The 23,370-nt window shown below is 30.2% G+C and overlaps 1 protein-coding gene across 1 annotated transcript; it reads right to left on the bottom strand.

Moving 5' to 3' along the window:
* Positions 1-329: 329 nt before the first annotated feature.
* Positions 330-3,917, bottom strand: LOC143919806 (T-complex protein 11-like protein 1). The gene is made up of 10 exons (XM_077442344.1): positions 3,770-3,917; positions 3,418-3,573; positions 3,043-3,228; positions 2,848-2,968; positions 2,561-2,767; positions 2,323-2,473; positions 2,079-2,242; positions 1,808-1,992; positions 1,559-1,725; positions 330-1,450 (listed from the first exon to the last, which is right to left on the bottom strand). Exons 2-10 carry the CDS (start codon positions 3,534-3,536, stop codon positions 1,257-1,259), a joined length of 1,494 nt encoding a protein of 497 aa, XP_077298470.1. The 5' UTR covers positions 3,537-3,573; positions 3,770-3,917; the 3' UTR covers positions 330-1,256.
* Between the last annotated feature and the right edge of the window lie 19,453 nt (positions 3,918-23,370).

The raw sequence follows: 23,370 nt of genomic DNA on the forward strand, positions 1-23,370 counted from the left end.
GATAGGACTAACGGTGTTAAAAATATCCCCAAAATACACACCCACACAGACACACACACACACATTTTTTCTAGATCATGAAAACGTGATCAGTGATCGATTCTGAGTTCGAATCAGTCAAAATCTCGAGTTCGAATTTTCGCATGATCACAAAACTTCATCTATTGTTACTACGTACATAGATAAAGTAAAAAGAAAAAGCATACATATGAAGAAATTAGAAATAATATTTTCAATAGAAAAATATTTTGTGTTCATGCGCCACAGGCCGACTCGTTTCTGAAACGTAAAATTAACAATTTCAAATAAAAAAAATAAAAATATCCAATAAGACTCGTTTTCTTTTAATTGTAAATTATGTGCAACTGAAAATTGATTTCTTCTTTGGTTAAGTAATATAATTTTTACTAGAACGTACATTTCTTTAAAATAAGAAAATGAAAAAAGATAAAAAATTAAACATAATATAATATTGTATTTTACAGTTATTTCAAAATGATTATGTATGATGAAAACGATTTATTTCTAGAAACAGGAATCATTTGACAAAATATTAGAATGTTACTTTAAAATGAATATTTATATAATAATATTTGTTTTTGGAATACAAATTGATTTGGAAAAAAAGTAAAAATATGGACAAAACGGGACAAATCAATTTTACGAAAACGACAGGACAAACACAAAGCATCTAAAAAACGGGACTGTCACTCCAATGGTATTATATTATATTACGCCATACATTTATTTTAAATGCACATTAATGGAATTACACGATTTTTTCTCAAAAAAAAAAAAAAAAATTGTATATAAGGTTACAATAAATATTTAAATTCATTTCGTTTATTAGTATTTATAAAAACAATGCAAACAAGAGCCCTGTCAAATATGAACATTAATTCAAAAGTTTAACAGGCATATGGTATGTATCACGAGTTTTGTGTTATATTTTATATTATAATTATTTTTCCATTAAAAAAGTGTAAAAAAACATTAAATGTATAAAAAAAGTATAAGTTTTTAGAAATTAAACTGATTAATTTTAATAAATCAAATATTTAAAGCCCAAATATTATATATTTATAAAATTCTATCAATAAGTTTTTTATTGTAGGATTATTGCAATAATTTAAGATATATCACCAAGTTTTAATACAACTGCGTCACAATAATTTGTATTAGTGTAAAAGTAAAGATTGACAATGAAAACATTTTATAAACCAAGGCAGATTTACAAATCTGTAAATTTGATAAAATTATTTATCAAGTTCAGCAGCTATAATATCCAAGTAGTACTGATTAAAAACAGCCTTATTATGCATCACAAGCCTTAAGAAAGTTCCAGATAAGGTTGTCAATTCTTTATGGAAAGCCGATAATCCAACAGGCACTTGTTTCGATCCACCACCACACACTAGAATTTCTTTTAAAAATTCCATTACTCTTAAACCTTAAAAAAGAACAAAATTATACAGTATATTAGTATGTAAATAATAACATTGTAGTTGATTGCATTTAAAGCGATTAGGGTAGTGGTACAACAATAAAATAAACTTACAAACTAACTGTTTAACTTTATGATTTGGGTCTGTAATTGCCATTAATTGTCCTCTTATGAGTTCCTTAACATCACTAGTGAGTGGTTCCTGTTTGAATTTCGACAACAATTTATCTGTATCAGCGATAACCTGCTCAACTATGGAAGGCAGAATTTTCTCGAAGTCACTGAAAGAGTTAAAATAACATTTTAGTAAACACAATACCATTTAAAAACTAATTGGTTCTGAAAGTTCTTCTAAAAATGTACCTCTCATCCGAAACATCTTTCATAAGAATAGTAATTTTATTTTTAAGATCAAGTTTAAATTCGTTCGCAGATTCCTGCGTTGCAGCACCACATGTGGGACTCACAAGAAGTAAGCATGCTGATGATACAAGTCTGAAGAGAGCTTGTGCAAGATCTGCATAGCGAACAGCATCCATTTGAACAGTCTAAATAAGAACAAGGCATCGTGTAACACATATATTTTAAACATAGATGTACGTATTACAATATAATACAACCATTTCTGAATTACCTCTGGATAAGGCTTCTTTTTGTCCCACTCCAAGAGTTCGAGATATGCTTTTGCTAATGTTTGCGAAGCAGTATTTCTTAAAAACAATGGATCAGACTCGGCTGGCTTGGGAATCGATTTATCTACATGAGGTGAAATCCAAGAGCGAGTCGTAGCTAACCCATCTACAATTTTAATATATTTTTTATTTGTACAAAGACCATTCCAAAACAATTTAATTAAATATTCAATATTTAAATTATACCTTCTTGAATTTCCAAAAATTCTTTGAATTTGGCTTGTTCATACTGAACACTTTGTGCTTGAACATGTGGGCGAATCATCGTAATCAAAGAATTGGCTAAATCCAATTTTAATACTTCCAATGTTTCTAGAATTGACCGAAATACTTCTACCTGTAATTCATATTATAAAACGATTGAATTAAGATTAAAAATGTTGAATTAAGAATAATTGAATAACATATTTTAATATAAACTTACAGTATCATCTAATTTTGTGATATTTTGTATCATCTCATCTCTACAAGGGGCTGCTAGTTTTCCCATCAGATCAATAACAAAATCAGCATATTTTTTGAAATCAATAGCATCGTTTTCTGCCTGCTGCCTAATAAACGACTGATCTAAAACTTCATTGATCATATCTCGAATTTTCGTGTGACGCGGCATTAAAATGGAAAATAGTCCCTATATTAGAAAAATAGTTTAAAAAGTCTCAATATTCATATTCTTTGATAGTAAAACGTACACAAAAACAAAATTATTACTTCTTTAACGTCGTCTAAGAGGACATACGCTTGTTTATAAACGGGAGGATCGGAGTTCAAATCTTCTCTTAACACATCGAAAAATGCTCGATGCATTGTATCCTTGACTAGTTTTTGATAACTGTAAAATATGGTAATATATATATATACACACATTTGGCAAATCAGACACAAGTGCGGTAGTAAAAAAAGTACCTATTATCTGGAGGTTCAAACGGCTCTAGTCTGAAATCTTGATCGATTGCAATTTCGTGAGCAAGTGCCATGTCTTGAACACCGTGAGCGGCTTTCATGATTTCTTCCAGCGATATGAATTTCGGCGGAGAAGCACCCGTTATTGTGGAGCCTCTGACACGAAATTGTATACTTTCTGGTTTCATCCTTCGATGATCGTATGGAAATAAACAAAAATCAATCAGTATATAAAACACATGTTTTCCAAATTTCAAAAGAATATGCAAACTCTGATTGAAATATAGTTGTATAATTGACTGTCTTGTAAAGTTAATTTGATAATCCTACATACAATCCAAATATTTACATACACGTACGTAACTACACAACACTTACTTGCTACCAATGGGTATTGGCAAAGGTATACTCCCGGTGATACCAGATTCAGGTAACAACTTGGAAGAGGAAGATGAAGCATTTCCTGAATTCTGATTTTTATTCTCTTGCTTGTCCATTTTCGAATGTTCGAAACACCTTCACTCACGATTGAATCTGCAACAATGAAAATATTCGCGGTTGAGTCAGTAAAGTGACCGAACCATTTATGGAAAAAGTCGGGTCTGACAGGTCCTTGTCCTCTCGCTTTGTAATAAAGCCTTGACGCATAGTCATATAACCTGTACGAGTATGACATTGACAAATATTGAAATTTGCGCAAGAAATGTATATTTTCAAAATACCAACTCACCCCCGTATTACTTCCTTTTCCTAACTGCAAATTTAGGATAAAATATTTGAAGCGTACTAAACACAAAACATCAAAATAAACATATCAGCTGTTTACTAGGATTTGCGATGTTGCCAGTGCTGCCATGCGTAATAATTAGTGATGTGTCATCGATACACCGACCATACATCGTTTATTTAAAAGGGGTTCGGTGATTACTAGTCAAATGTGAACCGGTCACAAGACAACCGGTCGCTCTAGATCGGTCACACGTGATCACCCGTCACACTAAAACTGGTCACACCCTAAAATCGGTCAATCACATAGATATATAATACACATAGATGGCCCTGACGTGTGATTTTGGTCGGAGATCTTGTCTTCACTAACTGAACTGGGTGCGGGGGGGTTAAACTAGCGGAGTAGTTGGGAAAAAAAAGGTTTTTTTCTCTACGACGCAGCGGTACCTACCTACCTACTGAGAGAAACTGTGCATGCGCCATGTATTTTGCATGCGCCAAAAGGGAGACCAGTATAAAGCGTGAGGGCGGATCTAGTGTACATATTATACATACATCAATGGTCAATCAGTTTTCTCGTGACCGATTTTAGGATGTGACCAGTTTTAGTGTGACGGGTGATCACGTGTGACCGATCTAGCGCGACCGGTTGTCTTGTAACTGGTTTACATATGACTAGTAGTCCGTTTAACTTTAAAACGATAGTCCTTTATTTCAGTGGTCTGTCCTTTTATTTTCTAAAATTGCCATTTTGTCCTTTATTTTGTGATATCGACTTTCACTAATGAAACGTAAAGAAGGTTTGTAAAAATATTAACGCCGAAATATTTAAATATGCAATTCATAAATTTTATCAAACCTGTATTGAATAGACTGAGCAATAAAAAAAGTTACCGGGGCGGAGACATCAATCTTTACCGAGTTCAAACTCACTGAATTTGAATATGAGATATTGAGACTATTTTTTGTTAGCTTCTTTTTGTTTATAAGATATGAGTATTTTAAAAAATGTACAATTTTGACGGTTTTTTTGGATTTTACAGTCTTTGACTTAAAATCTAATATTGCAATGTAAAAAGTGAGTATTGGAATCAATAGTCATATGTTTTCCCTATTGATTGAGATTTTTCAATGCTTTATACTACATATATGTATGTACTTATAATTGATTACTTTTATGGATTTTTAAAGTCAAAAATATACTTTTTCCGTAATGTAATGAGCTTATTTTATTAATTTTTCCCTTTACCACGGATATAAGGATTATAAGGATAAGTTTTCTATCTCAATATGTTTTTTTTTTTATCTAAACGCACTAATTCGAGTGGAACATGTCTTTTAAATTTCAATCATGGGTAATAAATATGATAGTTTAAAATTCTATATTTTATATGCTAATATTTTATAATAAATGTTATCAACTTATAGAGCATTTTTTAAATTATCAAATGATTCTCTATATGTCCTTTATTTTCTCCAAAAAATATGGTCACCGTAGTCATCGATGAGAAATGTTTCAATGCACATTTTAGCTTTCACATACATACAATTGGATTGAAATAATGGATTAATTCCAATTAACGGTAAATTAATGTAGTGTTAATCAGCTAATTGTGAACAGGAGCACCATCAACTATATAAAGAATACGCGGTATGTAATATAAAATAGGGTTCTTATTTTTAAATTAAAATTTAAGTGTAGCAATGACTGTAGTCAGTGCCGTAGCGAGGCTATGGTGAGTATATACAAATGGGTGAGTGCCAAGGGCGCTCGATGTGAGGGGCGCCGAAGGCGCCCTCGCTTATTTTATTTTTATTTTTTTAATAAATAATCTAAAATTTAAGAAGAATTCGATGTATTTTTAAAATATTTATTTGTATATATGTATGTACATCAAATAATATATATGTACATGTACATAAGTTCGTACATATTAGAGGTTGTGATTTCTCGACTTTTTTTGATTCTCGAGATTCGAGAATCTCCTTTTCTCGGAATATTTGAATCTCGAGATTTGAGAATCTTATTTTCTCGAAATATTTGAATCTCGAGAATTCGAGATTTTCTTTTTTTGTTTCTCGAGATTCTCGAGAATTCTCGAGAAAGTATAATTTTTTTTTTATAAAGTGAATTGATTTTTTTAGCATATAAAATTGACAACATACAAAAATCAAAATTACACAAACACTACATATGTATATTATATCAGGGGTTTACAACTTTATTAAAGACATGACGAAAGAAAGATATAGAGAGATACAATAGAACATTGAATAGAAAAAAAATATATTATAAAAGAAGGCATGAAAAGAAAATAAAAATATACAAAAGTAATTTAAAATAGTAAAAATAATATGTAAAAAAGAATTTTATAAAATTCCCAGTGTTGCTACCCAGCTTTGCCCGTGTTTTTGTGACCGGACAAATAATAAAAATACTGACCATCTATGCATATTAAAATACTGACTATAAATTGATAAATATTTAAGGAACAAATACTCGAATAAATAAATAATAAATCAAAATTTTTTGTTTTATGTGTGTTAAGTGGGGTAATATTGTCAGTGAAAATATATTTTCACTAGTGTTTTAGTGATATCATAACCGAATACTTTCGCACTAGTGACTAGTGTCTACATGCACATACATATACATATGTAACTTAAAAATGGTGCGATTTTGTTTTAACATGTGTATATGTACTTATATGATGATCGAATAATAACTTACCGGACAAATAATAAAAATACTGAACATCTATACATATTACAATACTTCACAAAATTATTTACGAGTTAACAAGTATACAAATCAGTCAGTTTATTGAGCAAAAACATGTAGTGATAAATTAAGAATATTCTCGAAATTTTCGAGATTCTAATAAAGGATTTCTCGAGATACGAGAATCTCGAATTTTCATAATAAAATATTCTCGAGAAATGAGAATCTCGAAATTTTACAATAAAATATTCTCGAGAAACGAGAATCAAAATTTCTCGAGAATTCTCGAGAAATCTCGAGACGAGATTTCTCGATCACAACCTCTAGTACATATTATGTTTCAATTATGTACTTTGTTCGAGGAAGCGTAGTGCATGTTTTACTTTTAATACTTTTGAGTTCTGAGAAATTGACCGAACAAACAAAAATTTTCGGAACCTTGCAAACTCTTTTTAAATTTTTTTTATCGTCTACTAAATAGATGGAAAAAATCGTTCATCATAATAAGTTTGTAAAAAAAGTTCACGATCAATATGAGGACATACATACATACATACATACATGCAATTTCAGTTTTAAACATCATAAAATACGATCATATTTTTGCTAATACACATTCACTTGCGAAACCATTATACTTTTAAATGTACAATTATAAGTTTCTTGAATTTTTAAATCTTTGGAATCTTATACTTGATAAGTGGAATAAGGTTAACACTGCACTTAAGCAGAAAGAGCAGGATATTTATAGATCATCGTTATTAATTGAGGGGTTCGATAATGATTTTAGGGATTTTCGAGAAAATAGTTAAGATGAAATTTTTGTAAAAGTTATTGAAAAAAAAACTACTTCCGGTTTACAAATTTTGACCAAAACGTTAGAAATTCTAAGTTAGTACATAAAGAACACAAATATAAATTTTCAGCTTAATACGTTTAGGGGTGTGGACAGGATCCAGGCGACAACATTTTTGACCTTTCTAAAAGGAGAAAATCCCACTTCCGGTTTATTAAATTTAGTGATTTTTTTATTATTTTCATCACATTGATACAAGAATTATACTTGAATTTTGTCGTGAAGATCAAAAATGTTTAAGGGGTCGAAAAAAATAGTGGAAGAAAAATCGAACAGGAGTAAACTGCCACTTCCGGTTGAGGGATGCTTACCAAATTTTATAAATAGCTTGTTATTAAGCTTAAACTTCTAGATATGAAATTTCAGTTCAATAAACCAAAAGGTTTCTGAGAAAAACATAAAAAACCTCGATTCTCTAAAGTAAAACTACTACTTCCGGTTTAGATAAATATTTAAAAAATATAAGGATATGGAGATAATTATTTCTATTACATGTAATAAAAATGTATTCGATTCAGTTAGCGGTTTGGGAGATAATTGAATTAAAAAACTTAAAAAAAGAGGACACCTATAAGAAGAGGTACCATTTCCGGTCAACTTAACAATTTGAAAAAAATTTACGTCGTGTCGATAAAAATTTCAGTGACCGATACTAAGTTTCAGTTCGATAGGAGTAACGGTGTTCAAAAAATTCCCAAAATACACAGACACACACACACACATTTTTTCTAGATCATGAAAACGTGATCAGTAAACGATTCTGAGTTCGAATCAGTCAAAATATCGAGTTCGAATCAGTCAAAATCTCGAGTTCGAATCAGTCAAAATCTCGATTTCGAATTTTCGCATGATCACAAAACTTCATCTATTGTTACGTACATAGATGAAGTAATACAATAAATGATAAATAATCGACAAAGAAATAAAAAACACGAAATTTTAATTGTGTTTTAAGTGCACTGATTCCTTTTTGTAATATGATATTTATTGCGAAATTGTCAATGTGGGACATTTACAATATAAATAATAACCTATTTTTTTTTTAAATGTTTTATTTAAATGTTTCAATAAATATATATTTTTTAAATGAAATGAATTCTATAAATCGAATGAAAAAATTTTAAAGGGGCTACAAATTTGATATTTGCCAAGGGCGCCAAAACCATCGCCAGGACTCTGATTGTAGTGCTTTCTCGATAGTTGTCTAGTTTTGCGACGTTCAAATTCACGCTCAAACGCTAATTATTCGCCAAGGTTCGCTGTGACATCACGGTTCGACAATATGTCAACAGATGTCTCACGTGTGAAAATCGGTATCTGCGAGGTTTGTGAATATACATACATACATACATGCGTTTCGATTCGTGTCCATCAGGGCTGTGGAGTCATAGTATTTCAAGCGCAGTCGGAGTCACCGACTCAGAAAACCAGATCCTTTTTAATATTTTCGTAATTGATTTCGAATTTCGTTGAATTGCTCGTATTTTGATGTTTTTTCGCCAAACCCGATTGTTTCCCGAGTCTAATACTTTTTTAATTCTCAATATTTACTCTAATTTTTACTTTATGTATGTACGTAGTAACAATAGAGGAAGTTTTGTGATCATGCGAAAATTCGAACTCGAGATTTTGACTGATTCGAACTCAGAATCGATTACTAATCACGTTTTCATGATCTAGAAAAAATGTGTGTGTGTCTGTGTATTTTGGGGATTTTTTCAACACCGTTAGTCCTATCGAACCGAAACTTAGTATCGGTTACTTATCTCCCAAACCGCTAACTGAATCGGATTAAATCTTTTTTACATGTAATAGAAATAATAATTTTTAAAACCTTATATTTTTTAAATACTTTTATCTGAACCGGAAGTAGTATTTTTACTCTAGAGAATCGAGGTTTTTTATGTTTTTCTTAGAAACCTTTTAGTTTATTGAACTGAAATTTCATATCTAGAAGTTTAAGCATAATACCAAGTTATGTATAAAATTAAGTAAGCATCCCTCAACCGGAAGTGTTAGTTTACTCTTGTTCGATTTTTCTTCCACTACCCCTTATACACGTGTGACCTTCATGAAAAAAATCAAGTATAATTCTTCTATCAATTTAATGATAATAAAAAAAATCACAAAATTTAATAAACCGGAAGTGGGATTTTTATCTCTTAGAAAGGTCAAAAATGTTGTCGCCTGGATCCTGTCCACGCCCCTGGACGTATTAAGCTGAAAATTTATATTTATATTCTATATATACTAACTTAGAATTTCTAACGTTTTGGTCAGATTTGTAAACCGGAAGTAGTATTTTTTTTTAAAACAATATTTCAATGTTTTTTCATTATTTTATTTTGACCTTTTAAATTATTTTAATCTTCTTGATATTTATTGAGTATAATAAAGATAGTGATTTAAAGTAAAAATAAAAAATAAAATCATCAAATTTAATGAACCGGAAGTGGGATTTTCTCCTCTTAGAAAGGTCAAAAATGTTGTCGCCTGGATCCTGTCCACACCCCTGAACGTATTAAGCTGAAAATTTATATTTATATTCTTTATGTACTTACTTAAAGCTGATAAGGTTTTGGTCGGAATTCGTAAACCGGAAGTAGTATTTTTTTTTTTAAATATTTCATTATTTTATTTTGACCTTTTAAATTAAATTCATAGTTATTAGTGTTTCATAATTTGTCTGTACGGTTCAATATCGAATTTTGTATTGTAACCTTCTTATATTCCTCAAATACATAGATAAAGTCATGGGTTGGTCACACCCGAATTTTTTTTTTGTTTTGAAAATCGCTATTGTTTTTATTACGAACAATTTTATACGATGACAAGGAAAGTCAATCTTACTAAAATCGTTCAAGTTGGAATCGGAGTTAGGAGTCAGAGTCTGAGTCGATTCATAAGATAAAGTTGGAGTCGCTGTCGGTAAATTTTGAAGCGACTCCACAGCCCTGGTTTCAATACATGTGACATAAACTTTGAAATTGATAAACATTGTACCTGTAATATTTATATGTACATATTATGCCTACCATGTATATATTTCAATCCCACAATAAAACAAAAGCCAAGAAAATTATAATAATGCATTCATTGAATGAAACAAAATATGTAAAATTCCCTCGAGTTACGGCGTATAGTATATTTGGAGAAACATTTTTACAAATTACTGATTGGTTTGGTGACCAATCCTCAAATTCTGGTAGAATTGAGCTTCAATGTTCCCAGCCAACTCAGTTTGTTCCCTTCTCTTAGGGCACGTACTAATTTGATATTTTCGTCGCCTGTTGCTCGGGGCATCAAGCTCCTCAACCAGATTTCTGTTAACTTGGATTTGTTTAATCTAAAATATGCTGATCTGTAGAGGAATTGTTTAATTTGAGATCGTAAATGTGTTCTCACATTTAATTGTTCATATATCATACTATTTTTTTTTGTTTTTCCATTATTTTTGTTCTTTACTTTATATTATTTTAAAGCTTTATTTTTCTTTACATTTTAATATTTAATTTTATTTTTGAATCTTTTATTTTTTCATGTATTATTGTTTCATATATGCCTTAACTGTAGCTTAACTGTAATAAATAAATAAATGTGGGTACAATTTAGCACTGACATAATATACAACGCAAAAATTATATTTAAAATAGATAAAACAACTTTTTTTTTAATAATTACAATATAAAGTATGAAGTCCGTGAAGGTGATAGCCTTATATTCATTTGATAGTAATTTTACATATAATTATTACCGAAGTGAAATTATTGTAAACCATTTCATAAAGTCGCAAAGGTGACCGTCGGTCCGCGTCCACCTTTGTTTGCTGCTTCTCAAACTTAATTAAAACTTTGGCTCTGCCTTCCGTCCACTTCTTTGTGAAACTTCTATAATTCCCGTGTGAGAGACCGACTTCTGGAATTATCCCCATATTCGTCGACTGCTAGAATTCGTGTCGCACACAGCTTCAAGTGTAAAACGTAAGAAAATACTTTCAGAAGTCTAATTCGCTCGCAATTCTTGCAATAAGCATTCATTTTCCAGAGGTAATTAACCCAAGTTCGTAAAATTTTCGGTTTCCTTTATCAGTGATCATTGTAACACTTACGAAAATAATTTTGTTATACAAATTTGTCCCAATCAAAGTATCCCACGGACCTCAAGGAGTATGGCAAATCTTTATCTCGTATTTTTGGATTATCATTGAGTGGAACTTTCACCGAGTGAAATAATATATACAGCGAATGTATGAATGCTTAAAATCATTTAGCTTGTTTGCGCAAACTGTCAAATTATTATCCGGCATGAGTGCAGCTGGATAAACTGTAATTATTGCATTAAAACTAGCCGAACGAAAGTGCATTAAAGCTGCGAACTTTTCCCATATACGCGGTGAGATATCGTTTCGCGTCATTTAAACTTCTCGATATGCACATGCATACATACATATATGCAGTTATCGGAGTCATTTCAACTTTGCAGATTGGATATGTTCTTAACTTTACCTCTCCCGAGTTTGAATTTAATCAGACCACCGCTGATCAAATATTATGTGATGTTTGAATAATTAATTTACATATGTTTTTGCTTTATCCAAAGACATATGTATGTACATATATACGAAGTGTCAATACACAATGTTTTGCGATCGAATGTTTTGCAATTTCGATTAGGTAGGTAATGACAGCGTTTTATTTTTGGTTTTTAAAAATGTGTATTTTAGAGATAATTTGGACATCATAAATCTTATCGTTTATAGATTAATTGCTCTATCGTAAAATTTTGAAGTCAACCAGAAGTTGTACCTCTTCTAATAGATCTCCTCTTTTTGATTTTTCTTTGGATTTTGTTTATATCTCCATAGCTGCTTAAGGGATTGAGCTGAATATTTTCCATATACAATAATTATGATAAATTTCAGCCAACAGTGTTTTTGATATGTTTCTTTTCTCATCCGGAGGTAGTACTTTGTGTACTTTAACACTTGACTTACTGTGCTAAAAAAATCCAATAGCCACTGTGCTGGACGCTAAGCATCCAGTTTAAAATGTATGTTGAAAAATGAAAGTTAAAATCTTAGAAGTAAATTATTGTAATTAGCTATAAAAATCATTTTATCGTGTATTAAACGTCAAATAATTTTAAATAAGTGCAAGAAATAAAAATAAAGGTAATAACGGCTGAAGCAGGCTCATCATTCCAAGGCGGATATTATTTTCCCACTGACCGTTGAGCGCGGCGCGTGCTGAATTCTCCTTCTCTTTTTCTCGCATCTGCGAGGCACGTGTACAAGAGGCTTTCCGGGAAAATATTTATTTCGTAATTTCATAGTTCGAATCATAAAGGTTTTGATGAAAAACGTATAAAATATGAATCCAAAAAAATATTCAGTATGTTTGGAGAAATAAAATAAAATATAAGTCCTGTTCACTAGCTATCCATTAAAGTGCGGTAAGCTAAACAGTTTGGCGTATTGAACTGAGATTTCATATCTGTTAGCATTATAAATTTGGTGGAGATCCATCAACCGAAAGTGGTAATTTACTCTAGAATCTAGATCATGTTTTGTGATCATGCGAAAATTAGAAATCGAGATTTTGACTGATTCGGACTCAGAATCGATTACTGATCACGTTTTCATGATCTAGAAAAAATGTGTGTGTGTGTCTGTGTATTTTGGGAATTTTTTGAACACCGTTACTCCTATCGAACTGAAACTTAGTATCGGTTACTAAAATTCTTATCGATATGACGTAATTTTTTTCAAATTTTTAAGTTGACCGGAAATGGTACCTTCCCTTATATTTGTCCTCTTTTTAAATTTTTGAATTCAACTAGATATCTTCCAAGCCGCTAACTAAATCGGACGGAATTTTTTTCACCTGTAATAGAAATTATAAATTTTATACATTAATATTTTTTGAATGTGATGTGATGACAATAAAAAATATTTAACTGTCGAATTATGTTTTGTGACTTTCTTATATTCCTCAAATACATAGATAAAGTCATAGATATAGCCATGGATTAGTCACATCCGAATTTTTTTTAACCTTGTAAACGTGTAAACTCTTCGCAAGAAATTTATCTTATTATCCTTGTATCAACATCATGTTAATAAAAAAAGAAATATCATAAAACCGCAAGTGGGACTTTTTCATCTAAGAAAAGTCGAAAATGCTTATCTCAAAATTTATATTATATGTAACATATAACTTTATTTTAATTTTCGTATAAATTTATTTCCGAAACCACCCGTTGAAAGCAACGGGCAGAACAATAGTTATAAATAAAATCGTTGAATTGCAAGTTTTTTGATGTGTTACAGCGAAAAAACGATTATTTTCTTTATCTCATACTTTTTTATTCTCATTTTTTTTTTATTACATTGATTTTCTTGTGTATGAAATTCATACACATACCTACACTATGATTGTACTTATACTTCATTGAATAATTGGTAGTAAAATATGTATTTATACATATTTTATTGCCAATAATTCAATGAATTCGGTTACATGTCAATTTAAGTGTTTTTTAAATTCCTTTAATTTTTATATGTTGAAAATTTCTATTATTTTTATTATTAACAATTTTATAAGTTGGCAAGAATGGTCAATTTTACTAAAATCGTTCAAGTTAAGGTCGGAATTCGTGTCGGAGTCGGAGTCCTATCGTAAAAATAGTCGGAATCGGAGTCGGTAAATTTTGATCCGACTCTACAGACCTGTTTTTTTTTTTATTTTGGATATCCATTGTTATTTTTAATTTTTACGTATTATATGTATTTTATTGTCTGCATTTGAAGAGTTATTAATTATTAAAATTTAAAGATATATTCTGGAGACTATTTCCTGGAATAGGGATTGAAAATGGCATAAATTGAGAACATGCATACATATGTATGTACATAGGTATGTATGTATGTAGATACTAACCACTGATACAATCATATTAACCACTGATCATGCCAGCAGAATATATCAATGGTTAGCGTGTAATGCTTTCAATTGAGTGGTCAAATAAATTTAATACAACCGTAGCCGTAGACAAATTGATTGGTATACATACATATGTACATATATTCTTCAATCTGCACAATAGATGGAATAAATTATTTTTGATCAAAGAATAGAACGATTTTTGTATTTACATACATATATAGGTGGATGTTTACATTTGAATTTTGATAGGTACATACATACATACAGGGCCGACGAGAGGGGGGGAAGGGTATGCAAATAACCCCGGCCCGGGGCAAATAATATTTAACATTATCCAACATTTTTAGCAAAAGTATAAAAGCATTATTTGGCCTTTATACTCTAAGGGTTTTTTGGACAATAAGCAAAATGGGATAACTGTTTTCGAGTAACGGATTTTACCTATTTATGGCATAATAAAATTTAGGGAAAAATCTGTTCTGGTGTTCTGAATGTTCAGTTCCCTTGTCACAATATCCAAAATAAATTAGTAAAATAACCCTTGGTTGATTCAAGCAAGTAACAAGCGGACAGTTAAAAGTACGAGATTAGTGCATTTTTACATCGATAATAAAGATAAAATCTTTCACATTTACCTATTTGCAAATTTGAATGAAACTTTTGACTTAAAATTGCAAATGTGATGCACGTGCTATTCCTAGAATAATTCAACAGAAATATACTAATAAATGATTGATTTTAATCGTTAAAAGTATCCGTTTGTCTTTCGACGTATTCGACAAAATACGTTATTAAAATACGTCGTATAAAATACGTTATTAAAATACGTCGTATAAAATACGTTATTCAAACATGCTAAAATTTTGCTGTATTTCAAATCAAAGTTGTTTTTAAATTAATAATATTTGTCGTTTACGAATTCATTTTTATTATTCAACTGTTTTCTATCTTGATTATTTTAACCCATAATGAACATGTATCAATCTGAAGTATGTATATTTATGTACATGCATACATATATAGAGACATTTTAAAAAGCTCTCACAGAAAAAATCATCCCAAATTCAATACATTATTTTTATTACCTACTTAGTACATTGGTACCTGCTTTTCCATAAATAATATATGTTGATATTTTACGGGTTTTTTATGTTATATGTTTAATTTTTATTTCATGTATGACAGCATTATATTTTTACATACCTCCTTTACGTTTCACTTACGATTACAATTCAGGAAAAAGTTTGCCTCTTATCCGATCGTTTTCATACTTTGCCATATTGCTCATTTTGGTCATCAATATAAGTAAATGGATCCTCCGCCATTACGATGGTGCAAACATATCGTGTAAGTCGCGTTTTAAACAGAGATAGTCGTTGACGTCTATCCACCATTTGTTTATTAGTTTTAAACATAGATGGCGGTAGTAAAATAAAATAATGGTATTTTTATTCAAAATAATAATTTTATATACAAATTATAGAAGAGGTATGTTTTTAAAAATTTTTTTTTATAATAATTAATTTTTATAAATTCAACTATTTTTTAACGTGTATTCATATGTTTTCATTATTTAATTTTTCATGTTATGTGTTGTTATAGTTTATTGTTGTATTTAATTAATTTGATTTATATCACTGTATCGTATTTATGTATATGTATAAATCAATATGAAATATATTTTTATTAATCAGCTAATTAATTAAATACTCACATTACTTTTTTATTACTAAAATGGGTCAAGTTGGGGCCCGGATTTTCAAATTTGCACCGGGGCCCGGATTTTCTCTCTACGGCCCTGCATACATACATATGTGAAATCATTTATTTCTTAAAGTTTTGAAGACTATCATTTCATATTTGTACTTAAAAATCAATTGCACACCCGCCCTTATAATATTTGTATATATAAATACATAACGGAGATGATATTAAAGCGGGAGATATAAACTCGTATCGTTTTTGTGAACTAAACGGTTCCCTTATATTTCATAAGTTGGGTCGTCGACGGAGAGGGGCGAAAGGATGGTGAGGAAATTCCCGCACCGAAATGAATAAATTTTATTGATTCTATCGCGTTATCAAACGTTGGTTTTCCGTTTTTCAACCAACCCATAATTTATTATCAGGTGAAACTTTGCAAAAACCGCAAAAGCCGAGGAAATGAAACGAGGGTTTAATCACTGATTAAAATCAAAGCACGAAGTCGCAACTTTACTCGGCGGCCGACGTTCATGACGTGCATACGAACCGCCCAATGTTTAAATTAATACTATTTCTATTATAGCTACGTATGTATATGTATGCATGTACATATGTACATATATTTATTTTCTGTACATTAAATATATGCAATTTGCACTGTATCTATTTACCGTGCTGAATTTTCAGTATTACTCCGTTTATTACTACTTGGTAAAATTTTCAATATTATTTTTACTTTATTTTTTTCAATTATGCACCTACATATGTACATATAAACATTATTGTTATTAAACTTGGTGCCATCACGGGTTTTGTCCCAAGGCGACATTTATGGCCAAATTTGTACACGTGTACTTTATATAAATTTATAACAATATTATGATAAATTTGAGATTATATGCAAATAATGGTGACAAATGGAGTTAGGTTGCCATTTCTTTGGAACCATTTCAATAACGAAGTCAGACAAATTGGCAAAATCACATACGAAACGATCACATAAACATGAAAATGTAGATCCATCATACATACATATGTATGTACATATATATGTACATAAATTGATGGGATAAAAGAAAGTTTTCAATTAATTTTACTAAAAAATAGTTATTAAAAATACTATTTTTTGAGCCGTTATATTTGAAAGTGGCGGAAGGCCACCATTATTTTTAAATATTATTAAACGAAAAACATTATATGTATTTAATGTTTTGCGAAATATTACTCGAAATGAAGAAAAGTGGACTTATGCCACTTTCAAATATAACGGATCGTATGTACATGCATATACATACATATGTATGTAGTATGATTCCAAATATCATTTCTCCAAATATTTGAATAACGGTTTCAATATACATTTCAAAAAGTACATTCAACTTAAAAATTAAAGAATGGGTACCATTTATCTGCCCGGCATAAGCTATTTAGATTACCCAGTGAAAATGTAAGTGGTTATGATTTCACTGAAACGTCAAATTTTATTTTTGTTACTGGCAACCGGTTTGATGTTTGATTTGCTGAGCGAACGCCGATTCTGTCGTGCGAGCTATTGTAGAGATGTTAATTTGACATTAAATGTCGTTTTGACATTTGTCGTGTAATTTATTTTACAGCCGCGCCAAAAATATTATCCCTATTGAAGAATATTGTTGATAAAAAATATTTGCATGAAATCTGTCAGTGAGTTGTCCCCACGATAAAAAGTCATGCTATGAAATTTACAGACACGCGCAAAAACGATTAATGAAAAGATTTGCAAAATATACGGAAATGATGCAGTTTAATATTCACACATATTTTGGGTGGATAAAAAAATTTCGTGCGGGAGATTTCGAATTCAAAGAGAAAAAACGAAGAGTGGTCGCCATATTGCGTTCGACGATCAAAAATGAAAGGTGCTGATTGAAAATAGTTTAACAACGCGTGACATAGCACTGAGGATGAATTTGTCTAAAAATTCGGTAGCGAATTTTTAGCCCTTAATTGCATCGGAAAAGTTCGAGTTTATGATGAACCACGGCTAAAAAAAGCTTTCGTCACACAAAAAAAATCTGACCTGAATTGGGAAGTGTTTCGATATCCAACCTGTTCCCCTGAACTTACACCATCTGATTTTCACCTGTTCCGGTAATTAAAAATGTTCTCGCCAAAAAAATAATTCAAAATGAAAAAGAAGTCGAATCTTTTTTTGTTGCATTCGTTAGAAACATCGAATCCAAACATAAATGCTAAGATCAAATTAATTCGATAGAGGTGGATTCATTTAATCGAAACTCGCTCCATATTTGCAAAGTGAATTTTGTTATTCATTAATATTGTTACCGGTGAAAACGCTAAAATCGATAAAATCTACTTATTTATGTATGTGCATATACATATGTACATATGTACATATGCAGGGGGTTTCCAGAGACCCATTGCAAAAATACGAGTTTATTAGATTATATTAAAGCCGAGAAATTGGCAATTTATCTGATATCATTGTTGAAACGGTTCCTACCAAATTGACTACCTACCATCTATTTGTTACCTACATATACCTATACATATGTACATATAGTCAGTGGCGGATTAAGCACTTTGGAGTCCACAGGCGCAATGTAATTAAGAACCCCCTCTCCAACAATATTATAAATCGTTAAATTAATTTTCAATTTATTTCGAAATTAAAAAATAATTTAAAATCTTGAAGCAAACTGTCATAAATTGATCTTCTTCTTGTTATTTCCGAAATGAATGCATCACAGATAAAGTTATGAACATTTACAATAAAGTTTTCTTTTTGGCTAAAATTAACTTCATCGCATATCTCCAAAAATTGCAATTTTCGTTTTTTACGTTCAGTGTCTTTATATTGCTGATTTTCAGTTAAAGTGTTGGCATCTTTTTCGATTTCATTGAATTACTTTCTCTTTTTTTTATAAACTCCTTTATTGTTCCTAACAACAAATTGTGCTGCATGTTTTGTAACGATTTATTTATAAAATTGATGCGTTGTAATAATTTATCCCACAAAGTAGTTAATAGTGTAGTAACATATTCATCTAAATATACTTCTAACTTTTTTGCCTCCAATTTTCCCATAGGTTTTTAAAATTCGGACGTACTGATTTTAATAAGACCTTGTTTAATATTTTGATATTTTTGGTTTTAAAGCAAAAACAGCATCTGCTCTACATAGATGTTCATCGCGTATTATTTATTATTTTTAAATGTTGGTTATTCCAAATATTACTTAAAAAAATATTCCATCGTCGAGTCGATGATTGAAAATTTTTGAATAAAATCAAAATAATATAACGCACCTGAACAGGATTCTGCAGCATAGTTCCCAATTAATTTTAAGGTATGAGTACCGCATGGTATAAAGGTGGCTGTATAATAATGATGTATGTAATATTCTAGCCCGCAAACTTTTGTATTTTCCCCTACATTTAGAAATATCTATCGAAATAGTTTCTAAACATTTTAATATGTTCTAAATATTCAGAGTCATGTTTTTTCAATATTTAAAAATCCAAAGAAACACTCTTTAATATTTCCATTTTTATCCATAAATCTCAAGATTAATGTTAACTGGTCCATATGAGATACATCAGGAGTTGTGTCGACTAGTGAAATGCATAGGCTTTGTAGTGAAATGCGTAGGGATTTCCGAAGTAAAATAATTTTTCTTAGAACGATTTGGAGGCCACAGATAGGCGCCAATTCCGCTGTGCGATAATCTGCCACTGTGTATAGTACATACATACTTATGTACGACTTTGACAATTTGTGTCGCCTTGGGGAAATCTGTAATGGCACTACGATACATATAAAAAGTGAATTTGAATATATTGCTAAGTATAAAATATGAATTATATTATATAAATTTCTGATTATATTATATAAATTATATTAATATATTGCCAATTGTATTATATTATCTATTGCTAATAATATTCAAATCCAAAAATTATCAAAATTATTGCCTTTTCTTTTAACTTTTTTTCACTGATTTTGTATGCTATTATTTTATATTTATGTAGTTTTTTTATTTAGATATTCAATGTTTGAGTGATTTAAGAATACCTGAAATTTTACTGTATATTTAAATAAATAAAATGAAATATAACCCCAATTAAAAAAAAAAATACAGTTCTTCATGCAATGAAATTCGAGATACTTTTTAAAGGTAGGAAAACTGTTCAAGTTATTATAGCATTTCTCATTTTTGATTTTTAATATTGCGCATGAACTAATTTTTTAATTCTAACTTATATTCAGCATTAAAATAACACACCAAAAAAGTTTTAAATAATACAGCAATACTGGTAATTGTGAGAGGGTTAGTATCACCACCACCAGCCACCGACCCCAACGCAGTCGTACATTCAGGGTGGGTGAGGACTTTTTTAAACAGCCTGATAAAAGTCTCATTTAAAGTTGAGATTTCCAGTGTTTTTCGCGCCTCCGCAGGTGTTCAGGAGTCGGACTGTGATGAACTTCTCTCATTTATTATTTTATTTCATAAGTTATATTAGAGAGCTCGCTTTGCATAGCACAACTTGGGGAAAATTGCGCGAGCGAGGAGAAGAGAAGCGGAACCAAAGGGAAATGGTTCCCGAGAGATTTATGTCACTGTCGAAAGCATTTCTAATTTTGCGTATATTGTCGTATTTGATATCGGCACAATATGAGGGGTGGTCAACGCAGAGTAATTTGATTTCTGTGAAGTTGATACATCGCAATTGAAATAAATGTGATGTATCAAATATGAGTGAAATATCAAAAAAACGGAATTTACAAACCTTTGAGTAAGCAAATTTTAAAGATTAAACTGCTGTTTCATAGATTATTTCATGTTTTATTAATATTGTATATTTAAAATTAACACAAATTTGAAATGCGGGATAAGTAGTAATACGTTTGATATTGGCTCATCGCGGGAAGCGGGACACGTACTACTACGTTTATACTAATAGTATGTGGAAAAACATATGTAGATATTAGTTCGATTTTTTTAAATGTTAGTTCGATGAGTTTGAATTTGTCACACATGAAATTCAATACGAGATGGATATCGAGTAAAATGTTTTTTACGACCTTAGTTTTGTTTCGGTCGGTCGTTAGTCGGTCTATCGCGCGTGTTTTTGATTTTTTTTACATATCTATTTTTTTTTGAGTACTTTTGATGTTATAGCGATTTTTATAGCGATTTATTCGCGCGATCTTGTTTTCGTCCGCTACACCTGGTCGCCGCGAATAAATTTTGGCCGCTAAGCTGTGTTGAAATAAATGAAAGTATTTTTTCATTAAATCGCTTAAAAATATAATGGAAGAATCAGTGGAACATTTGTTCCAAATGATCAAAAAACAAAATAAATTTATGTGCACTGAAATTCAAAAAATAGTTCAAATAATAATTCATATACATATGTATATTACTGTATGTAGTCACTAGAAATATTGTATTCGTGTATGAAAATTTTTATTTATGAAACACTCGGTACAATGTGTGTGTGTATTCAAGGTGGTATGCGTATTTTTAATTAGGTTTACTCGAAGGATTAAAAAAATAAAAGTACTTCAGGTGGGGAATGAGACGTAATTTTTCTCAACACTTTTTCTTATTCTCACCTCGCCGTCTGCGCCCGTAAGTAAATGGAAAACTCCGGGAAACTTTTTAAATTAATGACTTTTCATATTATTTACTTACGTTTCGTTTGCTTCGAATCAGAAATTCATCCCGGAGAGAGAAAATTAAAAAAAAATGTTTATCAAAAAATATACATCTTTATAATATATATTGTATAATAGGTACGCGCAATACATTTCTAAATGGAATGAAGTTTACTACGTTGCAAACTTGGTTGACTTTCTACTTATTCAACAGGTAAAGGCTACAAAGGATCAATATTGAGAACTTCTCGGTGTCATAATAATATCAAAACGATGAATAAAATAATTATATAAGTACTTGAGTTCTCGTCTAAACGTGTTATTTTATAGGTATTTGTATAAAAATACTATTTAATAGATAGCGTGTGATTCGAATTCGAATAGCGTGTGATTCGACAGAGTTCGTTAATAAGATTTCTCACGTTTCTTAGATTCAGGTCCAGAATTTCGAATCAAAAGCTGCGAGTAATGACAAAGTAGTTGATAAAAATAATTTACAATTTCTTTTCTATTAATTGTTGGAGTCGGAAATGTAATAGTTATGCTTTATATGCGTCAATTCATCTATGTACATATGTCAATATATTGAATATATGTTCGAGGTTGTTCACATGTATTATATATATTTGTGGGAAAATATTATATTTTCTTGAGAGATTCACAAAGAATAAGCATAAAAAATAAAAATAAATTGTTCACTTCACACTGGCACTTCGTTGAATAATGTTTTTTTAAGAAAAAATATTCATAAACAGAGCGTACATAAATAAATTCTGAATAAATCATGAAAAAAAACACTTCATTCATTGATACTTCGTATATGCATGAGTTAAGGGCTGTGGACAACCCTCTAGCATTTTATTGAGACTTTACCAATTCGTCATTAGTATGACACCATCATGTACATATAACCCCTTCATTTTCACATGATGGGTAATCAATGTTAATAATAAAACGACTAACCGAAAATGTACGACACGTGTCTTCAACACTTCATTGTTTTAAAATAGAGTATATAAACTAAATACTGTTAGAACTTAAGTTAGTCCGTAATCAGCTCTTGTACTGAATATATTAATAAATCATTATTTTTTATTCAAAACCGTTCGTCTGTAATTCTTTATTCATCCAAATAAGTAAAAAATATTGAATTTGTCTTGAAATCATAATAATAATATAAAATATGTGGATAAATATGTATGTATGTATGTATGTATGTATGTATGTATGTATGTACATACACAACTATTATACTGATCTAAAAAAATATGGTAAAATAATAACGTTTTTATTTAAGTCAGAATGAAAAATAATTACTTTTATGGAGTTAGATTGTTTTTTCTCAAAGTTATATAAAATGAAAGGATATAGACAAAGACGAATGTACATACATATAGACAGAGTCCGACTTAATTTGCATCTATCGATGTTGTGTTTCCTTTTCTTATTAATGTATGTACATATTACTTGGTTTCGAATTATTTATCTTTACAAAACGTTCGTAGAATAATTTTTGAAAATTGGGTTGTTTTTGGTCATGACTTTTTTTAATGTGTACCCGTGATTATTCAATTAGAACGTATCCTGATTCTGTGAATCAAATTAACTAAAACAATTTTTCTAAACGTGCATTAAATTCTTTAGTTTTGCTCAATGAATTTATTTATTTATTTATTTTATTTATTTTTTATTTAATTTACACCAAGAAGGCC

The sequence above is a fragment of the Arctopsyche grandis genome, chromosome 1 (genome assembly GCF_051622035.1).
Source record: "Arctopsyche grandis isolate Sample6627 chromosome 1, ASM5162203v2, whole genome shotgun sequence".
Taxonomy (NCBI): Eukaryota; Metazoa; Arthropoda; class Insecta; order Trichoptera; family Hydropsychidae; genus Arctopsyche; species Arctopsyche grandis.

What these genes read in the sequence shown, in the direction of transcription:
- LOC143919806 (XM_077442344.1), bottom strand. Translation starts at nt 3,536, where the DNA reads ATGGACAAGCAAGAGAATAAAAATCAGAATTCAGGAAATGCTTCATCT. An exon ending in TTTGAACCTCCAGATAATAG is followed by an intron (nt 2,969 to 3,042) that starts GTACTTTTTTTA and finishes CATATTTTACAG; the next exon opens with TTATCAAAAACTAGTCAAGG. An exon ending in TAAAGTTAAACAGTTAGTTT is followed by an intron (nt 1,451 to 1,558) that starts GTAAGTTTATTT and finishes TTCTTTTTTAAG; the next exon opens with GTTTAAGAGTAATGGAATTT.